Raw genomic sequence first — 27,711 nt, forward strand, 5'->3', positions numbered from 1 at the left:
TTTTTCTAGCGCGCTTCGTTAGATTAACATGGAGGCTTTTAAAAAAAATTCTCTAATTGGAAGGGTGGATCTATTCAGGATCTAAGTGCTACTCTCATGTCGCTCTCGGTGTTACTTTATTTGGAGCTTGGATTCTTGTTTTTTTTTTTCTGAATCATGTCGCCATTGACATTCTTAACAGAATTAAAATGTTCCAAAAAAATGAGCGTAGTTACAGAGCTTTTGCAGCGGTTACCATGATTGCTACAATTACCAGGAATTGGAGAACGTCAGCATAGCAACCCGCCAACCCCATGCTTTATGGATGTAAAACGTAACATGTACAGAGGTCAAGCAGAAGCTAAAGGAATGTGAAAAGACTTCTTCCTGGGCGCGTTCGCAACGCGCTGCAGATGCACGCTACCGCGCCACGGACGCATGGAGCATGCCGGAGATGTTCCTGGACGCGAGCACAGACTTGTACATCTCCATGACGAGCCTCTGCCCGAGCTCGTCGGCCTTCTGCTGCGCCTTGCTGCTGGAGCGGCGCGTGGGCACCCGCTTCTGCCACAGCGCGTCGGGCGCGGTGGGCAGCGCCCGCGCCGCGGCCGGCCGCGTCTTGGCGGCGCCCAGCATCACGTTCACGTAGGCGTCCCGGATCCGGCCGAGCACGCGCATGAGCGCCTTGGCCACGGGCGCGGCCGGGGCCGGCGCCGGCGCCCTGCCGCGGCGGCCCTTCGCCCGGAACATGCCGCCGAGCCGCACGGCCCATGGCCTGGGCCCGCTGCCGCTGCCGTCCCCGAGCCGCACCAGCCTGCGCCGGCGCCTGCCGCGGGACGCCGCGCCGGCGCCGTCCGCGGGCTGGTAGTCGCGCCGTCGCCAGTAGGACCTGATGCCCTTCGTGAAGCGTATCGGGAAGGCCTCGGCCTCCATCGCTCCCCCCGCTCGCTGATCGTGCGCGTCGTCGATCGGTGTGTGCCTGGTGAGAAGATAGCTAGGATTGAGCTGCTGTGCCGAATGATCACGGCTGCTCTGCTTTTATCCGATCGTTGCCGAGAGCTGCTGCCGTCACGTGCACAGGCAAGATAATAATTCGCAGCGGAGAAATGTTCAGAAGCTTTAACAGTTCCCGCTTCCCTGAAGCTTGCGTGGCCGCGTGCGCAGCTAGCGTTGCGTTGGTCAGCAGGTGAAGAGGTGGTAGGTGAAGTGTTCGCCTGTGTCAAGTTTGTTATAGAACAATTAGGGCCTTGTTTAGTTCCCTTCAAAATTTCAAAACTTTACAAGATTCCCCGTCACATCGAATCTTTCAACGCATGCATGAAGTATTAAATGTAGCTAAACAAAATAACTAATTACACAATTTATCTATAATTTGCGAGATGAATCTTTTGAGCCTAGTTAATCCATGGCGGGACAATAATTACCAAATACAAACGAAAATGCTACAGTATTTTAAACCCAAAACTTTATCCATCTAAACAAGGCCTAGAATAATGAGCTTAAAGCAAAGCTAGTCAGCATTTTTGCTGATGTGAAGGAGAGAAGAGAGGAGAGAGACGAGAGTTTGGCTCTTGTTCTAGCACCAAGCTTGGTACGAAAGCATAGACATTTGTTGGCTCAAATAAAAATGTATGGGAGGAAGAGCAAGAAAATAAGACATAGTACTACATAATAATAAAAAACTTTTTTAGAGACCAATATGAGATAACTATTGTATAACTTGGCTAACTTATAGCCAAGCACTTGGCTCTATTATTAACCATACTCTTATGGACATAAGGGAGGTGCTGCAACGTCAGTCTGAACGGCCAATTCTTGAGATGGTAGTTACGGGCGCGAACGAGTCTTATGGGGAATTTTAAGTGTGTCTAGGATGAGGATGAACGAAGGCTGCAAGCTGCCTAGCGCGGTCAGGGTCAGAAGATGCACTGTCCCAAACAGCCGGGTAAACTAACGCTTTCAAATGAAAATGATGAGTCATGATAATGTGGTTAACGAGGATTTTCTCCGTTTGACTAGGCTTCCTAGGCTCTGGAGTTTGGAGGCTGATCCGGTCCGCGAAAACGTGTCTCAAGCTTATCATCAACAGGCGCTTAACCGGTCGCTATCGGTTTCAGGTTTATCGTTTCAAGAAAAGGTCACTTAGATTGTTCTTTGTTTGTTATCGCAGCAGGAACGTCATTGTCATTGGGCAGTAATATATAGGCACCGTATCTTATGGAAACCAATCCTCTTGTGCAAACTTTATAAACTCCAACGGAGACCACAAGATCTCCATCCGAGGGCACTGGATAGAGGTGGGTTATTTTAACACTTAAACCCCCTACTCATCCCATCCTAATTCCTATTTTCGCAAATAACCCCCACCCCAACAGAACCGCCCCCTGCCGCCGCCGATTCACGTCGCCCCATCGCGTCGACTGCAGCGGACTGGGCGGAGGGGCAGGCGCCGCCGGCCGCCAAGGGCTCGTCGCGCCGCCTATTCACGTCGCCCTCGTCGTCGCCGCAGCACGTCCGCTCCACCCAAAAAACGCAAGCGCATCCGCCGCCGAAGCCGCCGCCCGCCGCCCGCCGCCAGTGCGTGCTTGCTGCGACCGGACGTTCGATTGGTTGGGTAGCTAGGGTTTAGAGGGTTTTGGGCGCGGAGAGGAAGGAGATTAGGCGGAGGAGATGGCATCAGCGGAGGAGGAGATCGTCGTGAAGGAGCCGCTGGATCTGATACGGTTCAGCCTCGACGAGCGCATCTACGTCAAGCTCCGATCGGACCGCGAGCTCCGCGGCAAGATCCATGTAATTAACCCGTCTGCTTCTCTTCGACAGCTTGTTGTATTTTGTTTTCTGCTTGTGGTTGGTTGGGTGTAGAGTAGAGTATTGGCTTGGTTTGGTTGCAGTGGCAGTTGCGGTAGGTACGAAGCGACGGATTTAAGAGAACGATTTGCAGCAGGCGGGGAGATGAGCTTCTAGGTTGCTTTAGTTAGACTGTATCTTTGCTTTGTTATGCCAATTGTCAAATCTATCTATCAGAACTAAATGTGGCAGTTCATGTGCAATGCAACAATTCGATGAAAATTGGAGGCTAGATGTTGCGGAACTAGGTGCTATTCGAAACCATTTACAATTCTGTGTATAGCCTCTAGCAGTACTATTCTTGGAATATGTGAGTTTGTACTTTCAGAACCTCAGGGCGCCGAGCAGTTGGAGGGCCACGACGAGGCGGGCGGCGGCGCCTGACCCTCCCAGTCCGCCTGCAGTCGTCGAGGGCGACGTGAATCGGCGGCGCGACGAGCCCTTGGCGGCCGGCGGCGCCTGCCCCTCCGCCCAGTCCGCTGCAGTCGACGCGATGGGGCAATGTGAATCGGCGGCGGCAGGGGGCGGGGGGTTATTTGCGAAAATAGGAATTAGGATGGGATGAGGGGGGGTTTAAGTGCTAAAATAACCCACCTCTATCCAGTGCCCTCGGATGGAGATCCTGTGGCCTCCATTGGAGTTTCCAAAGTTTGCACAAGAGGGTTGGTTTCCATAGGATACGGACCCTATATATACATACATATACATATATACATACATATATATATACATGTATATATACATATATATATATATATATGTATATGTATATACATATATGTATATATATATGTATATACATATATGTATATATATATATGTATATGTATATACATATATATATATATGTATATGTATATGTATATGTATATGGCCAGGGCTAATCTCTACCCTGGGTATGGAATAATTATTCCATACCCGAGCCAACCCACCCCCCACCGTTCCATCGAGCGTAGGCACGGTTTTCCTCCATCACGATCGAATCGGGAGCCGCTCGCTGGTTTTTCTCCCCCCGTCCCGGTTTTCCTCCCTCACAATCAAAGCTCGGAACCGCTCGCTGGTGTTCGTCGAGGCCAGGCTGGAACGATCTTGTAATCGCCGGCGCCCCTGCCAGACGCCATGGTGACCGATCCGTCCCTCCCCGGCACTTCCCGCGAGCGCCGGCGCCCCTGCAATCCAGGACCATCAGCCAGACGCCATGGAGACCGAGCAATCCTGACCTCCCTCTGCCCTTCCCCGCGAGCGCCAGACGGAGAGGTCGACACGCACGCCCTCCCGCCGGTGGTTATATTCCGTTGGAGCTCTACGCGTCATGGTGATCGTTGAAGCTAGCAAAGGAGACTCGGTAACCACACAAGCATGTCGAGCCGGACGACGCCACGTAGGGCGAGTTCACCTTCATCCGTGAAGCGGAGGTCAGGAGGCTCAAGGCGTTCTTCGGCCCGAGTGGAGTACCGTCGTGAACAAGGCTGCCTTCTTCATCAGTATACCTGACAACAACACCCACACGTCAGGCGAGTTCGTCGCCTTCCGGCTCCTGCAACTCAATTTCTTAGACTTTTGCCATCGTCTGCGTAAGAGAGTCAAACGTCCACATGATTTTGAGTCATCTGCACGGCAGCACGGGCATAGTTAATGCATCAATCATCCACATGGTTTCTCAAGATATATTGCACTGACTGAATCCTTTACTTATCATTCATTCTTTTCTTGCCTGATTTGGTATATGTTACTATCAATTCTGGATTATTGGATTATTGGAAGGCTCAAGACAGCAAAGCAACTTGTGAGAATGCTTGTACAATCTGTATAGATGCATGAAGAATCTGTTCAATGTGGAGTAATTGTGTTCAAGGGAAGGGAAAGAGATAAAATGGAATTGTAATTTAGCACAATTACAGACCTTTATTGGTGATGTGATTCTTAATGGATCCTTGTATAGCATTTCTTTCTGTTTTTGTCAGTGACAGTTCGATGATCTAACAATATAGTTCGACAGACCTGAGGCAGAAAAGTTCTAGATGGTCTTGTAAGCTCTTTAGCACAAGGAATACACCAATGCTGTACAAAGCATATAGATATGTGGGGGGAGAATATCTGTTTTTGCACGGTTTGTCATGTTTCATGCAGTCACTTTCACGGCAGGCCTCTATATCTTTATTACATCTTAGCAATTTGTCACCAAGCGAATGTAGCACATCGACAATACACGAGAACTTTGTTGATTATTTCCTGAATTGGATTAAATAAATCATAGGTCAAGAACCACAAAATTCAGTTAACTCAAGAACAAAGAAATTAAATCAGAGTAATGCCAGATCAAGAAATACAGAAACATAACAATTTAATTGGCTATAGTTGGATAAATTACATCGTTGTACATCGCAACTGTACATATATAATAGGTAACTTTTCTCATATTTACATGCACGAACTAGCGTGTATCCACGATCAATTCACATTGCAAAACAGGATTTCACTGCCAAGGATTGACCCCACGAAGCCAAATCCTGCTCCAATGGAAGGGTGTTGTTTCATGAGCCAAGTAACTTCAGAAACTGATCCTACCCATGAGGAAAGAGGAGTGACTTCAGACACTGTCCCAATTTGTGACGAAAGAGCTTGATTGGCAAGCTCAGCAATATACTACTGAAAGCCATCGGTGTTGCAATGCTTCAATGGCCGTTGGTCTCTTTCTGGGATTTATTTGCAGCAGGTACGACAGAAAATCAACAAACTTCTTGTCGGGGCATTGCAAGTGGTGCCGCAAAGATGATTCTCTGGGATCAAATATTCCAATTGTCCTGTCTCCTGATTTTTAACAGGAAATGGAATAAGAAAAAATAAGTACTCTGCTGAAAGAAAATTGTGCAAAGAACAAACAACTAAACTTCTTATGCCAAATATCTCCATAGTGACAGCAAACATATGTTGCCTTTTAGGATAAGAGTAGGGTTAAACTGTTGGGTTCTTCTGCACCTCAAAAAACATGCGCAGGGATGGTGTACAACTAACCGGGATACTAATACATACTGACAAGGGACCCAGATCAAAGTAAACAGCAACCTATTTGATTATGTTTTAACCATTGAACCTGCGCTTGCAGACTAGATTATTAGCGATGAAGCAGAATTGAGAAGACCTGTCTCATTGCTGTTGGTAATGTTACTTGGTACAACATTAGTAGTTTTGTCAGGCACAGGTAATTGAGCTATCAGCTTTTACTTCTACACTACTCTAGGTTTTGTATATGGAATTAGAAAATTTAGAAAAAGTGCTGCAGCATATAAAAACAAGATTCTATTACAAACTAAATGTACTGCTGCTGGTATTTACCATGCCACGCATGTGGGATAGAGGTCCTTAATACTAAACAAAGACTAGTATTTTCAGGACATATTGCAAAAAAAATTTGATATGTACAACATCACAGATTTGTTTTGAACTATAGTGCACACTAAAACTAAGTTATATTGATAAACTTTGCTTATAATCCACTAATTACCTCATTTTTTTGTGGAAAAGGTCATAATCATCTGTGAAGTACTTCTGTGTCTCCTGTCCCAACGCAAGCATTTCCATGTCAATTGGACCAATTGTCCTGATCATATGAACAAGAATGATTGGTACTGATTCATTAGGAAAGAGCACCTGTAACATGGTGAAAGAGTTGCAATCAGATATGACTTCTTTCAAAAATCAGGAGAACATGATCTATCCTACTATTTGAATACACAAATTATCAAGATAATCATTCCCCATTATAGGCATTTTTAAACTGCAAGTATTTTTCAGATGTTTAATCATACACTTTTAGAATCCCAGGTGAGAGTCCTTTTCTACTTAAATTTTGGCGATTGTTTCTTCTTAATGCAATGCCACCTATGGAAAATAATAAATTAAAGCTCTATTTATCTGAATAGGTATCTCTCGATCAGCTAAGAAATAAATATCTAGGTCTTATATGAAGAACAAGTATCCTTCAGCCAACAAGCTATGGGTTCTACACTTCTCAATCAACTATTAATGCAAACTTGAATTAGTAATCAACAAAGAAAATACCCAGAAGACAACAATTTGCTCGATTCCACTCATTCAGGAGTCCAAATAAATAGAACAGGAGCTCTAGTAAAAGTCTGACAACAATGGGAAACCACACACTGGACCGGTTAACTCAGCACCTGGATCTTAGCAAGAAGATATCCTGCCCTCAGCATCTGGACAGAGGCGCTCTGCACGAGGTGTGCGTGTGGGATCTGGACAGGTCCGGGGCTTCACAGCACATCGTAGGGCTCCTGTTCGTCTCCTGCAACTAGTTGGTTGGCATAGGCGTCGGCTGCTGAATCGCTCCCATCATCCCTGCAGGGAGAGGGAGAGAGCATAAATCCCATGTATGTGAAGCCGATTGGAAGAAATCCCATGTATGTGAAGCCGATTGGAAGAAATCTCATGTGCAACTACGAGATTGCAACAATATGTGCCCAAAAATGCACTACTACCTGCATAGTCCCTCTTACCAATGAATGAAATCACCTGAGATTCATCTGTGATCGAGCGCCGCTTTGAAGTTAATTTGCGAAATTGAGGTGAAGTGGCGCAACCGAGACGATTGCCGGAGTGGATGCGTAAGGCCTAATCGCGCTGTGCTTGGAGAGGGTGAAGTGGGATGGTGCTGGCCAACCGGGACGAGTGACAGCGGCTGGTGCAGGCGGCGGAGACAACCGACGCCTTGCTACCGCGGGTCCAGCGCCACCAACCGACGGTGCAGCGCGAGCAGAGGATGCTCCTGCTGAGCGGAAGGTCGGCCTATGGATGAGTTCGGTTGGCGGTCGACGGCAACGGCGGCGGCAGGTACTGACCTGGGGCCGACGGCGATGGGAACGGAGCGACCACGCGGAGCTCGAAACGAACGACGGCGAGCAGGACTCTAGTCGGCGGTCGACAGCAATGGCGGCAGCAGGTACTGATCTGGGGGCAAACGATGACTGGAACGGCGACGACCAGATCGATCTATTTTTCTTTATCGGGGAAACGGGGAAAGGAGCTGACGACTCGGAAAGAAAACCGTCGCGCGAGGTGGGCCGGCGAAACCAGGCGTGGAGGAAAAGGGTACCACCCTGCACGGAGCGGGCGCGGACACTGGTTTGGTTGGGTCGGGTATGGAATAAGTTATTCTATACCCAGGTACTCAATAGACCTACTATATATATATGTATATATATATACATATATATATACATACATATATATATAGACATGTATATATAGACATGTATATAGACATGTATATATATATGTATATATGTATATATATATGTATATATATATATGTATATACATACATACATATATAGACATGTATATATATATGTATATATACATATATGTATATATATATATGTATATATATATGTATATATATATATGTATATATATGTATATATGTATGTATATGTATATGTATGTATATGTATATGTATGTATATGTATATATATATATGTATATATATACATATATATAAGCAACATGGCATGGCAATGGCAGGAACATCGATGCACTAGGAAAATGAGCAAGCACACCTCATCTTGGAAAAAGGGCAAGATAAATAGGGCTTTGACAGCGATGGCTACGCATGCAGGTCTTGCTGGGTTGCGGACGTTTGAGTTGCGGACCTTGTGAGACATTTCAGTTTGCAGATAAGCGTGACGCCGCAACTGCAATCTCTAATTCGGTTGAAGGGACAATTGGGTCGGTTCTGGCACAGGGAAAACATGAACAGTAGATGCCATGACTAGAGTAGTAGAGCCGTAGAGGTTAGATGATTGTGAACTTGTTCAGCCGTCAGAAATCTAAGTAGTGATGCACTGACGCCTATAAACTATCTGGGGATGTAGTTATGCAGCGATTCCTTACGTGAGCGTAACTATCAATTTTTCGCGAATGACTAGCAGTTTGTGACTTGTGAGTTGTGACTCCTTCCTCTAACCACCAACTACAAGGTCACGAATTTCCAGCTCGTCCTGGTCTTGTTCATTCCTTGCTTACGTGTTTTCTTCTCAGTAGACTAGACCAGAGACATGACTTCTGAATTTTAGTACCCTTGCTGCCATTACAAACTTGTTGGTCCGCTAGTGTTTGTCCGCGATTATCAGCATGTGACTAATTGGTCTTCGGTAGCGGTTTCAGGTCTATTGTTAATAATTAGAAGAAGTTCACCGCCTGTCCATTTTTGTCGTAGCAGAAATATGGTTGACACTCGCCGGGCAGTAAAACTATTACCAACAAGGCACAAAAAAGAAGCACGAGAAAAATGAAACATCGCAGAAAAGGGAGGAAGATAACACAGCAGCTGCTGCAAATGCTAAGGCGAAGGTGGAGGAAGGTGAGTCTCCTGCGAAACACAGTAGGCACTCCTCTGCACTCGCGACACCCCTGACGGGAGCTCGAGTGGAGCCCCGTCAGGAGCAATGAATACTTTGGCCTGGAACTGCTGGGGGCTGGGATCTCCCGGACAGTTCAGGAACTCTGCAACTTTGTTAAGTTGTATCGCCCCAAGCTTGTTTTTCTTTCAGAAACAAGAATGAGTGCCAACAGAAGCAAGAATCTGCGCTGGAAATTAAGTTTAAAACATTGTTTAGCTCTAGATAGTGATGGCCTGAGTGGTGGTCTTGTATTGTTTTGGGATGAGCATATAAGTGTGACTTTGTTGTCGCAAGGTCAGCGTTACATTGATGTGCTGGTTTATGAGGACCCCAATGCAGCTCCTTGGAGAGCCACATTTATTTATGGGGAGCCTCGGGTCGAAAACAGGAGGAACATGTGGGATCGTTTACACTTGCTGTGTGGAGCATGGACTGGGCCATGGATGGTCATTGGAGATTTTAATGAAGCTATGTGGCAGTATGAACACTTTTCTGAAACCCCGCGTGCGGAGCGACAAATGATTGATTTCAGGGAAGTACTCAGCCATTGTGATTTACATGATCTTGGTTTTTCAGGTCTTCCTTGGACATATAACAATAACCAGGGAGGCAACCATAATGTGCGAGTTCGGCTTGATCGGAGTGTAGCGAACACTGCATGGTCGGCTTTATCCAAGGGCCAATTTACAGCACCTCACCTCCTCGCGCTCTGACCACAAAGCGCTGCTACTTGTTCCTCGCCCCGATGACCAGGAGTCGCATTGCCACACATTCAGATATGAAATCATGTGGGAACGGGAGGAAGAGCTGGGTGTTGTTGTCGAAAATGCCTGGAAGAAGCGAAATCCGGGTAGTGATCTGGGGGCCCTAGCTGTGGCGTTATAGACCATCACCCAAGATTTGAAAACCTGGAGTAAGGAGAAGTTTGGCCATGTTACCAGGCAACTGGAACAGCTCAGGAGCAACTTAGAGTTGGATGACCCCCTATCAAACCGGGAGGCGATCTTAAAGACAAAGCAAGAACTAGATGAATTGCTATATAGTGAGGAAATGATGTGGCTGCAGCGATCAAGGATCAATTGGCTTAAGGAGGGAGATCGCAACACAAAATATTTCCACCGGAAAGCCAGATGGAGATCGAGGAAAAATCTCATCAAGAAGCTTAAGATGGAAGACGGCAGCTGGTGCACAGACCAAAAAACAATGCATGGTATGGCTGTCAATTATTTTGAGAACTTATTCTCAAGTGATGTACAGGTTGGTCCACAGGAGCTAGTCGATCTGCTGGAGGTGTCTGTCACGCCTCAGGCAAATGAGGATCTCTGTAGAGAGTACAGTGATGAGGAAATCGGTGATGCTTTATTCCAAATAGGCCCACTTAAAGCACCAGGCCCGGATGGGTTACCGGCACAATTTTTTCAGCGAAACTGGGGTCTGATGAAAGATGATATCATACGAGCAGTGAAGGAATTTTTCGCCTTCGGAGTCATGCCGCCCGGAGTTAATGATATATGCACCGTGCTCATCCCCAAGGTACCCCATCCAGAACACCTTAAGGACTTTAGGCCAATAAGTCTCTGCAATGTCATTTACAAGGTCGTGTCAAAGTGCATAGTAAATAGACTGAGACCGCTCCTAGAAGATCTAATTTCCCCTAATCAAAGCGCTTTCATCCCTGGACGTTTGATAACAGGCAATGACCTTGTTGCTTTTGAGTGTTTTCATGCAATAAATTCTAATGCTGATGAACGGAGTAAGTTTTGTGCTTATAAGCTGGATCTATCCAAGGCATATGACAGAATTCAGTCATGTTTCCTTCGCAATGTGTTACTGAAACTGGGCTTTCAAAGGAATTGGGTGGACCGATTCATGACTTGTGTCACATCGGTCCGATACACAGTACATTTCAACGGTGCCATGTCAGCACCGTTTACACCTACTCGAGGTCTACGTCAAGGTGATCCTCTTTCGCCATACTTATTTCTATTTGTGGCTGATGGTTTATCTACCTTGATCAAAAGCAAGGTTAATGCGGGTACTATTCTGTCGGGTACCACGATTAGGGACCCCCTAATCGGTGTACTAAGATCACTCTAAAAGACGCAAACACATGTTAAGGCAACCGGGCCCACGAAGGCCCATGGCCTCCTTCCAATCTGGAAGAAAGGAAATGACTCAAAGGAGCCCAGCACGCGGCCCATTCGCACCCCTCTCTGGCCCGCGGGACGATCTCCGCCTCGCTCGAGGGCTCCCATCGAGACCCTCGACTGCGCCCCGCATCTCCGCCTCGCTCGAGGGCAACGAACCTCCCTCAAGCAGGTAACTCATCTCCGCCTCCCTCGAGGCCACCCCTCGGCGCAAGGGACAAACAGCCCCGCCGCCCAACCGCTCGCCGTACGGAGGCACTGAATGCCAACCACTCCTCCACAGTGCTCAGAATAGACGGCGTCAGGCCGCCATTCCCCACAGCGGCTGTGACCGGAGTTCCATCCGCCAACTCCGGTCACTGCTCTGCCATCCCGGACGCTGTGGCAGCACCGTGAGACCTACGACGCGGGACGAGACACGCTCGGCACTGTTCTCGTACTATTCTGCCAACTCCGGCCGTCCGGACTCCACCTCATCACACGCATGGTCCCGGACCCACCCCCTGCTTGGGAAGGGGTCCGGCGAGGCCACGTGCCCCTCCAAGAGGGACGCGCAGCACACGCAGCCGGGGTCCCGGACCTGCCCCCTCGAGGGGTCCGGGACCTCCACGTATCTCCCGGACCTCCTAGTGTGCGCGCCAGCACTCCGCCCAGGGGGGTCCGAGACCGCCGCGTGCCCCGCCACCGCTGGAGCACGCAGGACCTTGGCCTGCAGGGCCCACAGAGCGCCGCGTCTGGAGGACTGAACATTCTACAGCGACGACCACACCGCCTGCTTGGGTTGGCAGGAGGCCGGCGCGATCCCCGCGAAGTCAAGGACGATGCCCAGGACGACCACCATGCCTGACGCCATGCCCCACAGTGTACTTCCTATAGTGTTCGACCACTGCACCCCCGCGATTCGGGGGAAGACGACGACTTTCACGTTCCTCTACTCATGTACACCGCCCCCCTTGTGACTATAAAAGGAGGAGGAGGGCTTCCTTTAAAGGGGGACGACGTTTTGGACATCAGCAACCACGGTCACCCATGCTCGCGATCATTGTTACACTCTCAGCACCACTGAGCACTCACGATCTTCTAGCAGAGACTTGGGAGTTTCCCTCCCTCTCTCGCCTCGCTTGTACCCCCTACTACAATCACTCCGGGTGCAAGATAATACAGCGCCCTCGCACACCCCTTGCTGGACGTACGGCCCCGTGGCCGGAACCAGGATAAACCTGTGCGTTACTGTGTTGCCTCTTGCATCAACACTTGGGACAAGGAAACACGCAGCATTTACTAGTTGGGATCCGGACCCCCGGGTCAGGACACCGACATATTCAGGAACTAAAAGTGTGCAGGAATGCACCAGGTATTTCGCACCTTCTATTTGCTGATGATATGCTCCTCTTCTTCAAATCTGTACCGGAGCAAGCAGCAAAGATTAAGGATGTATTGCAGATTTATGGCAGATGCACTGGATAACTGATCAACCCAGAAAAATGCTCTATTATGTTCAGCGAAAACAGGCCGATGGAGATTCAGGAGCAAGTCAAACACATACTGCAAGTTGATAGATCGGTGTTTGATGAAAAATACTTGGGCTTGCCGACGCCAATTGGGAGACTGAAAGGTGGCCGTTTCCAGCACCTGAAGGAGCGCTTGAGTAAGCGCTTGCGAGATTATACAGAGAAGAATATGTCCATTGCAGCAAAGGAGAATTTGATAAAAGCAGTAGCACAAGCCCTACCAACATATAGCATGAGTGTTTTCAAGTTGCCGCTGGGCTTATGTGATGACCTAACCAGTATCATACGTGATTTTTGGTGGGGAGTTGAAAATGGGAAAAGGAAAACTGCATGGATAGCTTGGGAAGAATTGGTGTTAAAAAAGTGTTGTGGTGGCATGGGTTTCAAAGATCTTCGGCTCTTTAATCAGGCCCTGCTAGCCAGGCAGGCGTGGCGCTTAATTCAGTTCCCTGAAAGTCTTTGTGCGCGCCTGCTAAAAGCCAAGTATTTCCCGAGGGGTAACCTAGTTGATACGGCCTTCTGCTCAAATGCCTCCTCAACTTGGCAAGCGGTCATGTATGGACTAGAGCTCCTCAAGCAAGGTATCATCAGGAGAGTGGGCGATGGCAGTCAAATTCAGATTTGGAGGGATCCATGGATACCCCAGGAGATGTCAATGAAGGTGTCAACTCAGCAAGGTAGATGTAGGATGAGATGGGTGTCAGAACTGTTAGATTCTTTGGATAACCTAGGAGTAGATGAGTGGATGAAATGACTTTTCTTTCGAGGAAATACCTTGCTTGTAGCCTCTGCGACCTCCATGACGCCATCGAGTATGCAGGGGCAATGACGGCGTGGTGCAGTGGTGACCAGGTGGCGGCGGTGAGCCGTGGACGCGCCACCGGAGTGGTCGTGGACCCGCCAGTTCAAGTCGAGGACGACGTGGTCACAGAGGCATGGTGGCGTGACGAAGAGGCGGTGACGTCGCAGTGCAGTGGCCGGCGCTGGTGGCAGCTTCCCGTCGCGGTCAGCCCCTCCCTCTCTAGACCGGGTTAGGGTTTGGATGGTGGGAACTGTAGCGGCGGCGAACATCGTTACCAGTGCCGCAGTCCCCACCTCATCTATATATGGCACTGCGTGATGGGGGCCCACCAGCCATCTATTGGGCAGGGCGTCCCCGATCAAGACGCGAGTCAAGGGCCCAGTTCGCCGTTGGGCCAACTGGTAGAGATCAATACTAACATTCTCCCCCTTGATCTCACCTTACACTTTTAAACTTCTCAACTTGAACTTAACTCTTTACTTTTCTTTACTTGCTTTGCTTTCGGTCCTCATCTCATTGCAGATTGGTACGTAGGGCGTGCTTCGTCATGATAGTTATCACTTACCATCAGATTAACAGCCACAATGCACCTTTCTGTATTGAAACAAGACCTTAACCTTTCTTTGGGCCCTTTAGTAATCCAGAAATCGTAGGCTTCCCGTAAAACCCATGTCGACTTGGGCGGTAGGCCTTTTGGTAAGCGGATCCGCAAACACTTGTTTGATACTTTGGTGCTCCATGATTTCATATGATTCTGGATTTTCTCCTTTGCAACATATAAGCCATTGTCAATGTGTTTGGCAGCACACTTGACATGTTGCCATAGGAGTGAAAACATTCGAATGATATATTGCTGTTGTCTACCATTATCAATTCCGGGTAATGGTTTCCTTAACCATTTTGCCTGTCATATTGCCTCATATAATGCCAAACTTTGGGTACACAACCCATGAATCACAACTATTTTGCTTTGGAGCTTTTCTACAATAAAACTCCAAGCGCGAGTGCTAGCTACTACTGTGGGCTTCACTAAACATCTCGCCAAAACTTAATTCCTTTTACTCACATCCTTTTGAGAGTACATGTTCCTTTCTTACTTAGCATGAGGCTGACAATATTTTGCAAAATTGCAAAAACATTCTATAACTCTATTCCAGTGATCTATTGCTGGACTGGACTTCTGCCAAAATGTCCCGGATACTTGCACTATGTCAGGGTAAATTCTTTTGAGTACTAATTTTGCTTCCAACAGCTGAAGCACATGAAACCTTTTTCTTTTGATCGATCATATAACGGTTCCTGGAATACTGAAAATTCCAAAACAATGACCCTTGACAATAGGACAGGCGTAGGCTTTGCTCGCATGCATACCACATTTCTTTAGAACCCATTTCTATGTATGCACTTGCGATATTCCTAATACCCCTTTTCTTTTATCTTGGAGAATTTCCATTCCTAGAGCGAATGATTCTTCACCGAGACTATTTTTTATCAAAACTAGAGATCATAATAACCTTCTTTGAACTTTGCAGGAAAAGGATTTCCCATCTTTAAACTTTGTATATTTGCAATTTGTCATCTTGACTTTTATTTAAAACCCAAAACTTTTCTTTGTTCTCACAAAGCATTAGATACCACTGTTCAAAAATCTAATTTTATCATGTGGTATCCCAATGGTATTTTCTTTGCACAACAAAAACCATTTGGTTATGTCACGTATATATACTTTCTCGTACAAATCTTTATTGGAAGATATTTCTCCAGCATCCATCAGATGCTATTCTAAAATTAGTATGCATCAATGTCATTATGATTCTAAAGGAATTCTTTCATGAGATTGCATAAAATGTCTCACTATAACTTATCCTTTTCTTTGCATAAAGCCTTTTGACACAATTCGCGCTTAGCAACTTTACATGTTCCCTCTGGAGTCACATTTAAATCTTATAGACCCATTATAGTCTACTGTCTTGGCTCCATTAGAAACTTATTCTATGTTCCAAAACAAGTTTGGAACTTCTAGGTCTTATGACATCTTCCATGGCTTCTTGCCACTTTGATGAATGAGACACCTCAATTTCAGTCATTCATTCAACGCCTCAACATATGATGAGACAATTGTAGTGCTTGAATCATAGGAGTGAACATACGGTCACACTTCTCTTCAAGCCTTATTTCTTGACATACTTTACTCCCCCAAATTATCCCATCTATTGTAAAGATGGAGTATCTCCAAGCTTTTATTTGGGTTTATTCTTTACAAGTCTCACCAGGTGCTATAAGGATCACCTTTTCTTTCAGTTGCTTTGAGACTCGACTATCTTTTCTTCCTATTTGGAGCTGAAAAAAAAACTCCAGGAACTTCACTTATTTTTTTTGTAATTGGGGTATCAATGTTGTGACCGTTGTACTCCCTTTTCGGTCATATTCTTCTTTAATAGATCATTTTTTTCTTTAAAAATGCATTGCATTTAACTCTTGGAGGATATTCTCTCTAAATCTTAATCTTTCTAGTCTTTCTAATCTTTCTCCCCCTCGAAATATGGTACAAACTTTGCTGCCATAATTTCGAAACTATTTTTAACACTTGTGAACGAGGAGCCTTTCATTACTTGAACTTTATTCATATGACCAAGTCATACAAAATAATGGGAGTACCATTTCCTCGTTCCTTTTCAAGAGCTCATTGGGGTTCTTCATATTGCTATACTTTTGCAAGTCATACTTGCAATCTTGACTTTTCTTTCGAGGAAATACCTTGCTTGTAGCCTCTGCGACCTCCATGGCGCCGTCGAGTATGCAGGGGCAATGACAGCGCGGTGCAGTGGTGACCAGGTGGCGGCGGTGAGCCGTGGACGCGCCACCGGAGTGGTCGTGGACCCGCCAGTTCAAGTCGAGGACGGCGTGGTCGCAGAGGCATGGTGGCGTGACGAAGAGGTGGCGACGTCGCAGTGCAGTGGCCGGCGCTGGTGGCAGCTTCCCATCGCGGTCAGCCCCTCCCTCTCTAGATCGGGTTAGGGTTTGGATGGTGGGAACTGTAGCGGCGGCGAACATCGTTACCAGTGCCGTAGTCCCCACCTCCTCTATATATGGCACTGCGCGACGGGGGCCTACCAGCCATCTATTGGGCTGGGCGTCTCCGATCAAGACGCGAGTCAAGGGTCTAGTTCGCCGTTGGGCCAATTGGTAGAGATCAATACTAACAAACTTCTAGACCCGGAAGGTCGAGACTGGGACTTTGATAGACTCATTCAGATTTTCAACCCAGCAGACGTGGAGGAAATTGCTAAAATCAAAATCCCAGCCAGACGGATGGAGGACTTCATTGCGTGGCACATGGAGAAATCCGTCCTCTTCTCAATACGGAGCACGTACAATCTTGCGCTCAGAATCAAACGGGGTTAGGGTACTTCATCCTCCAGCTCTGCACCTGACGGTGCACGGAAAGTGTGGTCGCGCGTATGGAGCGGCCAGGTTCCCCCAAAAGTTAATGTATTCACTTGGAAATTAGCTAGAGACAGCTTGCCGACAAGACGTGTGAAGTATATCAGGCACTTGGAAGCAAGTGATACATGCGCTCTCTGTGGACGGGAACCAGAGACAAGTTACCACGCCACAGTCACCTGTCCCCGGGCGCAAGGCCTGAGAAGTGCGATGCGCGAGCATTGGCTGCTGCCGGATGAGGAACAGTTTCACTATACTGGACCTGACTGGCTCTTATTGCTTCTTGGTCAATGTTCAGATACGGTGCGCGATCTCACCAAGCTGCTGCTCTGGAAGACATGGTCTGTCCATAACAACATCACCCATCAGGAAGGTCCCACGAGTATCCCTGAAGCTGTCCATTTCCTTCTATCCATGCAAGCCACGCTGTCAAATGTTCTGTCTGGCAGCTGCTCAAACACAGGGAAAGGAAAGCTGCCCTGTTCAGTGCCACGCAAGCACAAGCAGAGTAGCGCTGGCTCCACATCGTTAGGAAGGACGACATGGGATCCCCCTCCAGCGGGATGGACCAAAGTGAATATAGATGGCTCCTTCGTTTCCCAAACTGGGGCTGCAGGAGTTGGTGTCATCACTAGGGGCAGTCAGCGACGAATTATCTTCACGGCGTGGCGTTCCTTTTCAGGTGTCAAGATGCAGCAGAAGCGGAAGCCCAGGCATGCTTCGAGGGTATTCGACTTGCTGCACAGTGGGCCCAAGAGCCGGTGGAGACGGACTGTGCAAGAATTGTACAAGCAATGGGAGCCCAAGAGGATCGCTCCTCACTCAGCTTCGTCATAGCTGAGGCTAAGACTCAAGCCCGGGGGCTAGTTGATTGGCGTGTTGCCAAGGTAAAAAGAGAGTGTAACTTAGTTGCTCACGACTTAGCTCATTTAGCTCGGAGAAATATTCACTCAGCAGTTTGGATAGGTCAAGCTCCTGCGTGCGTCCATGATCTTATCAAAAACGAATGTAATTCTCCGGCCTAATCAATAAAGTTCTCTTTTACCCGAAAAAAATATATATTGAGACTGGTCAAACAGTAGTAACTGTTCCAGTCAGTTATTATAAAAAAACTGTTCCAGTCAGTTTACAGTGACGGCTGCGTAGGCCGTGCTGGGTGAGCATTGAAACCGTGGAGCTAGCAGCGCACCACTGTTTACTGATTGGTGATGATATATACTAGCCCTGGGAAAAAAATTCCGAACCGAATCTCGAACCCAAAATACGTGAACCTAATCCCAAAATACTTGAATCTGAAATACCCAATCTCTATCTCAAGTAGGATGTTGAAAAACCCGAATTTAATTTGGGTATATAGCCTCGGTACCCAAATTTCCTGAAATACCCGAAATCCATCAACATGCCCAGCCCACAACTAAACCTATAATCCATGCCCCTGAGATCCTGAACCGGTTCCCCTTACCCCTTCCGCCAACCCCCGACGCCTCATGGCTCATGCCTCCGACACTCCGACTTGCCCAGGTGCCCCGCCCATCCCCATTGCACGACATCACCGCCGCCAGCCACCTAGTGCCGCGTGGCCGTACCTCCCACGGGACTTGTCGTCCACTGTCGGACTGCCCAACGCCCTGCTCGGGCACCACCCTCCACCTCATGTGGCTGAGCTGCAGCCGCCCATCAGCGCCTTCGTCCCCCACACCCCGCGCAACAGTCTGAAGAGAGGTGTGTCTGACGAAACTGACGAAGAGAGGAAACAACAGAGACGTACATCGGGTATTCGGGAATATCCAGATACCCGGACCCGGGTACCCGAATTTTTTAGTATTCCTTTTTTCGGGTTAATTTCGGGTAGTAGTTCTCATTATCTGAATTTTCGGTTACCCGAATTACCCAACCCGATTCTCCCGAATCACCCGATTGCCCACGCCTAATACACTGCAATTTCTATATTGATGATTTATAATGGAGGCTTCCTTGATTCCCTCGTATACATACTTTGTACTAAGTCTAGAGTTTTTCTAAGATCCTACAATGCCATAAAACAATCAGAAAAGAATTATGATCTACTCTCTCCGTGCCAAATTATTAGTTGTTTTAGCTTTTTTAGATACATTAATTTTATTATACACCTAGACTCTCCAGCTCTAGCCCGTGTGCGATCAGACCAGCCAGGCAGCGTACCTCGCCTGGTTCGCTTACGCTCGTAATAATCTGACAATGACATGTGGGCCCGCCGCGCATGCATGCATGATTAGTCTCAAACTGATCTCGTACTTTTCTAGAAGCCATATCTGTAATCAATAGTTCAAGCTTAAAACTTGATGCTCACCTCATGCAGCCACGTAAGATTTGAGACTAGCTCTCCTAGATACATGGAGAAGTGGGGCCCACGTATCATATAGGCTCAAGCATGATAAATGTAGAGTTATGCCTCCAGTAACTCATCACATACATATCACGTGCATGCATTTTGCGACATCTCATTATTCTTTTAGGCAAAAATAACCATCAAACAACAAGAACACACTATTTTTGTGCAATGAATTTATCAGTAGGGATACAATACAATAATGCAATGCTACTTTTATCGCTGTTTATACAAAAAAAAATCCACGTTATAATATTCTGGTAGAAGAATCGCACGACTAATACAAGCAAGGCTCTTACTTACTACTGATAAACCTGATGATCATATTACAGCATACATACCGTTAGGAAAGAACAAGTCGATATATAGGTTTAGTGTGCCAAGCTAGTAGACAGGTTTAGTGTACTGGTAGATGTGGCAGCTAGATGGGCCGGACTGCCCATCCAGTTTGGCGTTGCACTACATCCATTGTAGGGAGCGAATTAGGCGATGAGGACGTCGTACCGTGTAAATAAGCGCCATGTCAATCTGGAGCTCAAGACCTTCCAGCGACTGTGACCCAGCGCGACGACGAATCTCGGCATCGAGCTGAGCCCGACCAGTTCAGTTGATGTGGTCACCGTGACCTCCGTCTCCGCCATCTTCTCCAAACAGATTTCCGGGAAGGTCCCCGAGCCGAGGGGTATGCCGGCGTACGAGACGTCGGCATTCCACGACTCCAAGAACACCTGCTCCTTCCTGTGGCGGTTGATGACGCGCGCTGTGATGTTGAACCGCGGGGAGGTCGCCGCCGCCGCCGGGGAGGAAGAAGCCCGATGCTGCCTCGACGCCGGTGATTTCGACCTGATATAGTATCCCTTCAAAATTTCATTCTCGTCGCGGGCGAGGACGAACAACCAGAGAACCCACAGGATGAAGGCTACACAGACGGGCAAGAAGATTGCATGCTTGACTACCTTTTGTTTCTTGCTCTCCAACAGCTGTTCTTCCATGGCTAGCGAGGTGTGTCCTTGCTTCTGTATGTCGATCGACGACTATCCTTTTAGTTTTAATTAAGAACACATCTAATTTACGGCCGGCCGTAAATTAGCTGATCGTACAGCGCAACTTTTTCGGAAAGTAAAAACGGAATAACTTTCTAGCTTTATATTTTAAGCAATCAAATCTTGTGTCGCCCGCATTGTCGCTGCAGGCATGCTGCCACCCCGCTGCACACGCATGCATATCTACACTTGAACTGCTGATAATTTTGGTCAAGCAACATCTCACAAATTCTTTGGCAGCCTTATACTTCAAGCTATTTTGTGTCATAGTTCTGTACAAAAGCAACCTAATCTGGTTTACTTATCCATTACAATTTGAAGTATTTGTATTCTCTGGACACAACCATATGAGCTGCAAATGCAATGATCATACTAATTTGGATCTTGCAAGCAATTAATTCTAATCTGGAGACTATGATATGATGTTTGTGCATTTGCACTACATCACAAGCAATTCACCAATAATGACTGCACATTTGCTTCCCTTCATGACCTGCAATGCATTTAAGAAAAGAATATAATACACAATGAACATGCACAATCATAAGATGGGAATGGTGAACATCAGATTTTAGACATTGATAGACATAACATCCCCCGTTGATAGACATAACACTAGAATGAATAATTTGCTAGTTGATTTAGTATCTAATGATGCAGTTGTAGCTGTGGCGCAAGCACAATAATTTGTGCTGATGCTTCTAGTATTATTGCCTATCAAAGAATAATATTATTGCCTAATTCCTACCAATATCATTGCCTAGTTGTGAAAAATACTTCTAGTATTTGATATATTTGCCTCCTGGAAAGTATTGACATGCTTCTACTATTTGAAATATTTGCCTACTAGAAAGTATTGAAATGCTTCAAGTATTTGATGTATTTGCCTACTGGGAAATAATGAAATGCTTCTAGTAATTGATATAATTCTCTATAGGAAAGTATTGAAAATGCTTCTACTATTTGATAGAAATACCTATTGCAAAGTACTAAAATCCTTATGATGATGTGAAAAAAGAACGAGACAACCATTTCAAACCAAACTGAAGCTCCATACCTGAAATCCAAATTAACAATGTCGCCCCTTCCAGGATGATGGCCAGGCGTTGATCAGGACCCGCTCCCCGGCCAAACCACGAGCCCGTCGATGATGATGATGCAGCTGGCCATGGAGAAGTGCGGCGCCCAGCATCCTTGGTATTCTACAGGTTCAACTCCGTCATGCCGGTTTATTTTCTGATTCAATTCAACAGTTTGAAAGTAGCAGATCAAAACAAGCAAAGCTCGATTGATTAACAGATCACCTATGCAAATAAGTAACCATTTCTCCAATGATTGATATGTATAGCAATCTGAATCATATAGGATGCACTTGCAAGATGTGAAGCACTCTAATAAGTGTGAATGTCTAAAAAAATATGAAAGGAAAATATACTGATCACAATTTCTTCATCATGATATTGACAGAGCCTTTCAGAGAATATACTTTTATAAGTATAGAAAGGTGATGTGCTTAGATTTCCATAAACAGCACCAAAGCTAGAGGTAATGATTCATGAACCATTGAAATAATTTCACAAATGCTAAAACCAGAACCACGATGCACCACTAAATCCCTAGCCCCCTCACCTCGATGACGGAGATTGGAGAGCATCCATGGGGGCTCTAGAAAGGAGTGCAAAACAGAGTCAAGGTAAGAAGAGGAGAGGCCCTCACCCCTTCGTAAGGGCCGGCGGTGTGGAGATCTGCTCAGCCACCATGGTTGTTGACCTCCTCCCTTTCTAGAAGGCCTCGTTGTTGATGTATGCTAGCACACAAAAATGAAGGGCAGATTAGAATGCACACGCGAGGAAAATAGAGAGAGATGGGATGAAATTACATGTGCAAGTGATGCATCCGGACCTGCGACCCGTGCTCCGCCGCCGAACTACACCGCTGGCTGCCTGCACGCCACCGCCGCACACCCCGCGCCGCTGCCCGCATGCTGCCGCACGCCGTTGCAGCTGCTCTGCGACGCCCCTCCGCACGCAGCCCCTCACGCCCCCGCATCGCTGCTGAGCCCCCTCGCGCCGCACCGCCGCGCACAGCCCCTCGCGTCCCCTCGCGCAGCGCCGCCGCGTCTCCTTGTGCCGCCGCGCGCGGGCCCTCGCGCCCCCACGTCGCCGCCGCAGCCCTGCGCGCCGTAGGTGAAGGGTGGCGGGGAGGGGAGGTGCTACGGGGTCGGGGCGGCAGAGGAGGGCCGGGAGAGAGAGAGAGAGGCGAGAGGGACCAGGAAGATTAGAATGGGGAGAGAGGGGTGTGGAAGAGGAATAAACAGTGAGCCGATAAGCTTGTATATGCTGGTGCGGCCGTACGGACATCTAAAGTTGCGGCCGGCCTAAAACAAGTCATTACCTTTAATTAATACGATCGATGATCCAGAAATAAATTGGATTGGATATATAGGGAGAGAGAGACGCCGTCGTCGTCGGCGTTATCCTATTGGTTGCTGTTACGACTCGGAAGGGAATAAATAAAGTAGGGATAAATCTATTTTACAACCTCGAACTAGTCAAGAAGTCCGTTTTTCAACCTCCAACTACGAAACCGGGTAACATAGGCCTTCGAACTGGCAAAACCGCCCGAATCACCCCCTCGATCACTGTAGCAAGTTGTTTTGAGGGCGGTTTTGCTACAGTAACATTTCCGAATTTCTGGAATTTCACACCTCTCAATTAAATAATAAAGAAAGCATAGTTAATATTGTCTAAAAATCATGATATTGTTTTGGGAGGTAGATAAAAAGACAAGGAATCTATTTTGGCTAGATGTGCTACAATAGACATAAAGGAATTTGAATTATAAAATTTTAAAAATAGGTAGAATTCAAAATTCCTTGAATTTTAGGTCAGCTAAATCTATGATAAAAATGCATTAAAAATATGATAATTCATAATTTTTTATTTAGTTTAGTTAGGTACTTTTTATTGGCCCAAGTTCTATAGAATATTTATAAATTAAAATTTGAGGAATCAAATTTGATTCAAATTTGAGCATTGCGAAGGAATTCAAAAACTTTCATAAAAACTTGGGCCAATAAAAAATACCTTATTAAACTAAATAAAAAATTATGAATTATCATATTTTTATTTCATTTTTATCAAAGGTTTAGCTAACCCAAAAATTCAAGGAATTTTGAATTTTACCCATTTTTAAAATTTTATAATTAAAATTTCATTATGTTTAATGTAGCACATCTAGCCAAAATAAATTCCTTGTCTTTTTATCTACCTCCCAAAAAAATATCATGATTTTTAGACAATATTAACTATGTTTTCTTTATTATTTAATTGAGAGGTGTGAAATTCCAGAAATTCGGAAATATTACTGTAGCAAAACCGCCCTCAAAACAACTTGCTACAGTGATCGAGGGGGTGATTCGGACGGTTTTGCCAGTTCGAGGGCCTATGTTACCCGGTTTCGTAGTTGGAGGTTGAAAAACGGACTTCTTGACTAGTTCGAGGTTGTAAAATAGACTTATCCCAATAAAATAATAAACCACCACGTTGGCTAGCTATTACGTACTTGTGGTCAAGTCCAATTCGAGCCCGATACGATGAGGACACACACAGCAGAATCCGCCTCGGAAGCCATGCTGGGGCGTGTATAGTATATGCGTGCATACCCAAAGCAAGCAAATTGCTTGATCTGTCGCTCAGGGTCCTCGCTCATGGCGGCCGTCGCAGAATCCGTGTCCACGTACGGCCACTACGTTCTGTTGCAGCCGGAAGAGCACCGCGATGACAATTGCGAGGATGACGACGACTTTGTTGGCAATCTCTTCACCATGGGCCAGATTATTTGCGTCGTTCTCACGCTTTGCCTCGGTTTCGTGCACATTATTTTGCCCTTTATTATCCCCGCAGATCCTCAGATCTCGGTCCGGATTACCGGCGTCGGAGGGCGCTGGAAGATCTCCGCAGGCCAGCGATCTCGCCCTTCTTCAACCTCACCATCCGCGTCGACAACGGCCGTAGCGCGGAGCCAGCCTGCAGGCCGAACAGCGTCGTGATCGTGTACTACGGCGAGGAGAGCACAGAGGACCAGAGCATAGCTTGGGGTCAAGTTGGAGCCTTCTGCGTCGGCAAGCGATCCACGGGCGACTTGGGCGTGTCCTTGTCGAGCAAGGGCGCCGTCCTGTCGCCGGCGCTGCGTGACAAGATGGCGCTCCATCCGGGAGGGCTGCGATTCGGGGTCGACGTGAAGCCGGCGACCAATCCGGAGCCCTCCTCCGTGGCATGTCTCGTCGCGTGTTACCGTGCAGCACCTGATGAATTCACGGCATGCTGGCAACCATGCTTCTCGCCGTACACGAACTCGAGAAGGGCACCTTTGCCTAAATTCTTGGGTCGACGACCAAGCTAGTTCGGGTGCCAAGTTTATTTATTTGTTTGGATCAAGATGTGCGTGGACATGTATTTCTAGCTAGTTTCAACTCTTGAGCTATGTGTGTGTGCGCGCGCTAGGGGGAGTGCAAATCCAATAATACTTCAATATACTCCTATTACTCTTTCGTTCAAGTTTTCCACATATGCACCTCAGGCATGTGTGACAGACCCGCCGAGTTAAAACGCTTAATTAAGTGTAACCGCCATCATTTGAACACATCAGGCGCATTAGCTTAATTAAGTAATTAAGTGTAACTTGACAGACTGTTTCCAACCCACAGGCCGATCGAAACACACCAGAAGTCTCGCACGAAGGCGAGCACAGAAAGTACCAGCATGATAAAAACTTACAAAAATAGTAAATAATATCAATGCTTTTACAAAACCGCTTTAAATTTAAAATTTACAAAAAAAAGATAACAGCGGAGAAGAATCTAACTTACATAGCATTTTTACTAGAGAATAAATGAAACAAACTAAATAAGTCAAGGACTACCAAGACGTGAAGACAATGCACCACATCGAGCCCACCGATATGAAACCTAGTTAGCTCCTATACCTGAAACACTACTAGAATCCTAATATTAGCCAAGCGTACTTAAATCGTTGGCTATTACTTTAAACACTCGGAAATCACAATGGCCGACTGTAAACCGTCGGCAACTTCCCCTCGGCAACTCTTTGTCGGGCATTGAACCAATTTGCGATGGGTGGTTGGCCACACGATTACCTACCGTGAAAACCTGACAGTGCACCCTCAGTCATTTACTGGCCACACTAACAGAACAACTGGTCGCCTACACAGTTCCCTACCAGACGACTACTCTCGGGCATTTTATTTTTTATTATTCAGATTCCTATTCAAATTATTTTTCATTCAGTTGTGGTTGTTCTCTCATGTACAAATCTTGCCAAAATTCCAAATATTTATAATATGATAAGTTTGACGGAGTGTATCAAAGGAAGACATTGTTCAACCTCTTATTTATTAAATTGATTATATATATGCCTCACGGGTATGCTGGTACACATTTAGCTAAACAAAAAAAATGAAAATTGTTACATATATACTGTAGTAGGCTTACATTAGCTAAACTAAAAAGAATCTGACAATCGTTACATATACTAAGTGGATGGTCACACCGCATATCCAAAACTAACATTGGAGGAACAAGTAATCCAACTGTATGCTATCTACAAGTCTTCATTCAGCCTTCGCACATTGCCATAATCATTGCAGCTCCCAGACCTCCAAATACCATTATTGCAGATTCAATCTTAATCCTATTTGACAGCAAATCTGAATTATAAAAATACATATAGATTAGAACAAATAGGGTTGGATTGCAAATGTATAACAAAATTACAGGGGGAAAAGGCAGCGTTGTCCAATTTTCCAAACTAAGGAAAAAAATATAAGGTGAGATTACGGGGGACAACAAGATCCATTGCTAATGAAATTATGAAAGTGCCGTACCTCCAAACATCCGGATCGAATAGTTGAGAGATACCTGAAACAATCGATCTCAGAGGCTCGGAGCACACCGGCCATCGGGCGCGCATCATGAATCATGAGTGATTGCAGTCCACACGGCAGCATGGTTGCTACTGGAGCCCTCTTGTGGCGGAGACAGCTGGTTAGGCCCCGAAGGCTGCAGACGATCGGCTCCTCGGCTCTTCTAGTAGCAGTCTCGACTCTCGACTCTCGAGCAGAACAAGATGCGATCTGGTTTGTGAATTTGGATTGCCGCCGGCTAGGGTTCTTGACATGTTAATATATACCTGGCTATCGCAGATTGGATGGCTGCGATATAGCTACAAGATCTGACGGTGATGGATGCTTTAATTAGGACGTGGGGTAAAAATATCAGGAAATGTGTGGTGCAGTTACCCACGTGATATTTCTGAGTACACGACCATACAAGCTTGCCGACTGGGATTAGCTTATAGCCCTCGGCAACTTAAAAGGATTCCCAACGGTGCCAAGAAAAACAGTCAGCCACAAATATAACTGTTGGCCATTCATCAAATACCCAAAGGTGTTTAGATTTACAGCCAGCCATTTAGAAACCGTTGGCCATTCGTAACTTTACCGTGGGGCTGTCGGTAAACAATAAAAACAGTAGGCCAAAGTTAGGATTGTAGTAGTGAAATAGGTTAAACAACAAACCCTGAGCAACTAATACTCAGCAAGACTTACCCGACCAGTGGGTATAACTTAGCCCATATATCTGGACATGCAATGCTTTTTGGCTGGTGGATGATTTTGCAAAAGAAGCACTAGAAGTGAGTCCTTATTTTTCCAGTTTTAGCTTCCAATTATATCAATAAATTTACTAACCATCTAGGATTTGCAAAGCTACAACAAGCAAGGTGAGCAAACCATTAATTAAATAATATCAACCCTCATTGCATCTCATCTCATTCTTATTCCATTTTCTTTCTACGATGTGACCAAGAGATCAAGGCTCTCATAACCGCGAGACACGGCGAATCGATTCGATTTAACCTTGCAAGGTGGACCTAACCAACACGGCACGCAAAAACCCCGTCGGACCCCACGTGGCAACCTTTCCCCTCCCCGCTTCGAACTATAGGAACCAGCCCAACGACATATGGTCAGCCGAGCTCAACGTGAGACCACAAAAGTAAACATATGCATCGCCAATTCTCCGCGACTACTCGACTCGCCCTATGAGTTGGGTACGGGTTCCTGTACT

General features: G+C 46.5%; 1 protein-coding gene and 3 long non-coding RNA genes across 4 annotated transcripts; all 4 read right to left on the minus strand.

Moving 5' to 3' along the window:
* Positions 1 to 189: 189 nt before the first annotated feature.
* On the minus strand, positions 190 to 1,167 carry LOC120709976. The gene has a single exon (XM_039995603.1). The coding sequence runs from the start codon at positions 910 to 912 to the stop codon at positions 400 to 402; it is 513 nt and encodes a 170-aa protein (XP_039851537.1). The 5' UTR covers positions 913 to 1,167; the 3' UTR covers positions 190 to 399.
* Positions 1,168 to 5,104: 3,937 nt separating this feature from the next.
* Positions 5,105 to 7,662, minus strand: LOC120709977. The gene is made up of 3 exons (XR_005689794.1): positions 7,008 to 7,662; positions 6,332 to 6,477; positions 5,105 to 5,637 (listed from the first exon to the last, which is right to left on the minus strand). It is a non-coding gene; the product is annotated as an uncharacterized LOC120709977 (long non-coding RNA).
* Positions 7,663 to 20,817: 13,155 nt separating this feature from the next.
* LOC120709978 lies at positions 20,818 to 22,049 on the minus strand. Its single transcript, XR_005689795.1, has 3 exons — positions 21,869 to 22,049; positions 21,622 to 21,766; positions 20,818 to 21,057 (listed from the first exon to the last, which is right to left on the minus strand). It is a non-coding gene; the product is annotated as an uncharacterized LOC120709978 (long non-coding RNA).
* A 3,923-nt stretch (positions 22,050 to 25,972) lies between these two features.
* On the minus strand, positions 25,973 to 27,046 carry LOC120709979. Its single transcript, XR_005689796.1, has 2 exons — positions 26,503 to 27,046; positions 25,973 to 26,291 (listed from the first exon to the last, which is right to left on the minus strand). It is a non-coding gene; the product is annotated as an uncharacterized LOC120709979 (long non-coding RNA).
* Between the last annotated feature and the right edge of the window lie 665 nt (positions 27,047 to 27,711).

The sequence above is a fragment of the Panicum virgatum genome, chromosome 5K (genome assembly GCF_016808335.1).
Source record: "Panicum virgatum strain AP13 chromosome 5K, P.virgatum_v5, whole genome shotgun sequence".
Lineage (NCBI taxonomy): Eukaryota > Viridiplantae > Streptophyta > Magnoliopsida > Poales > Poaceae > Panicum > Panicum virgatum.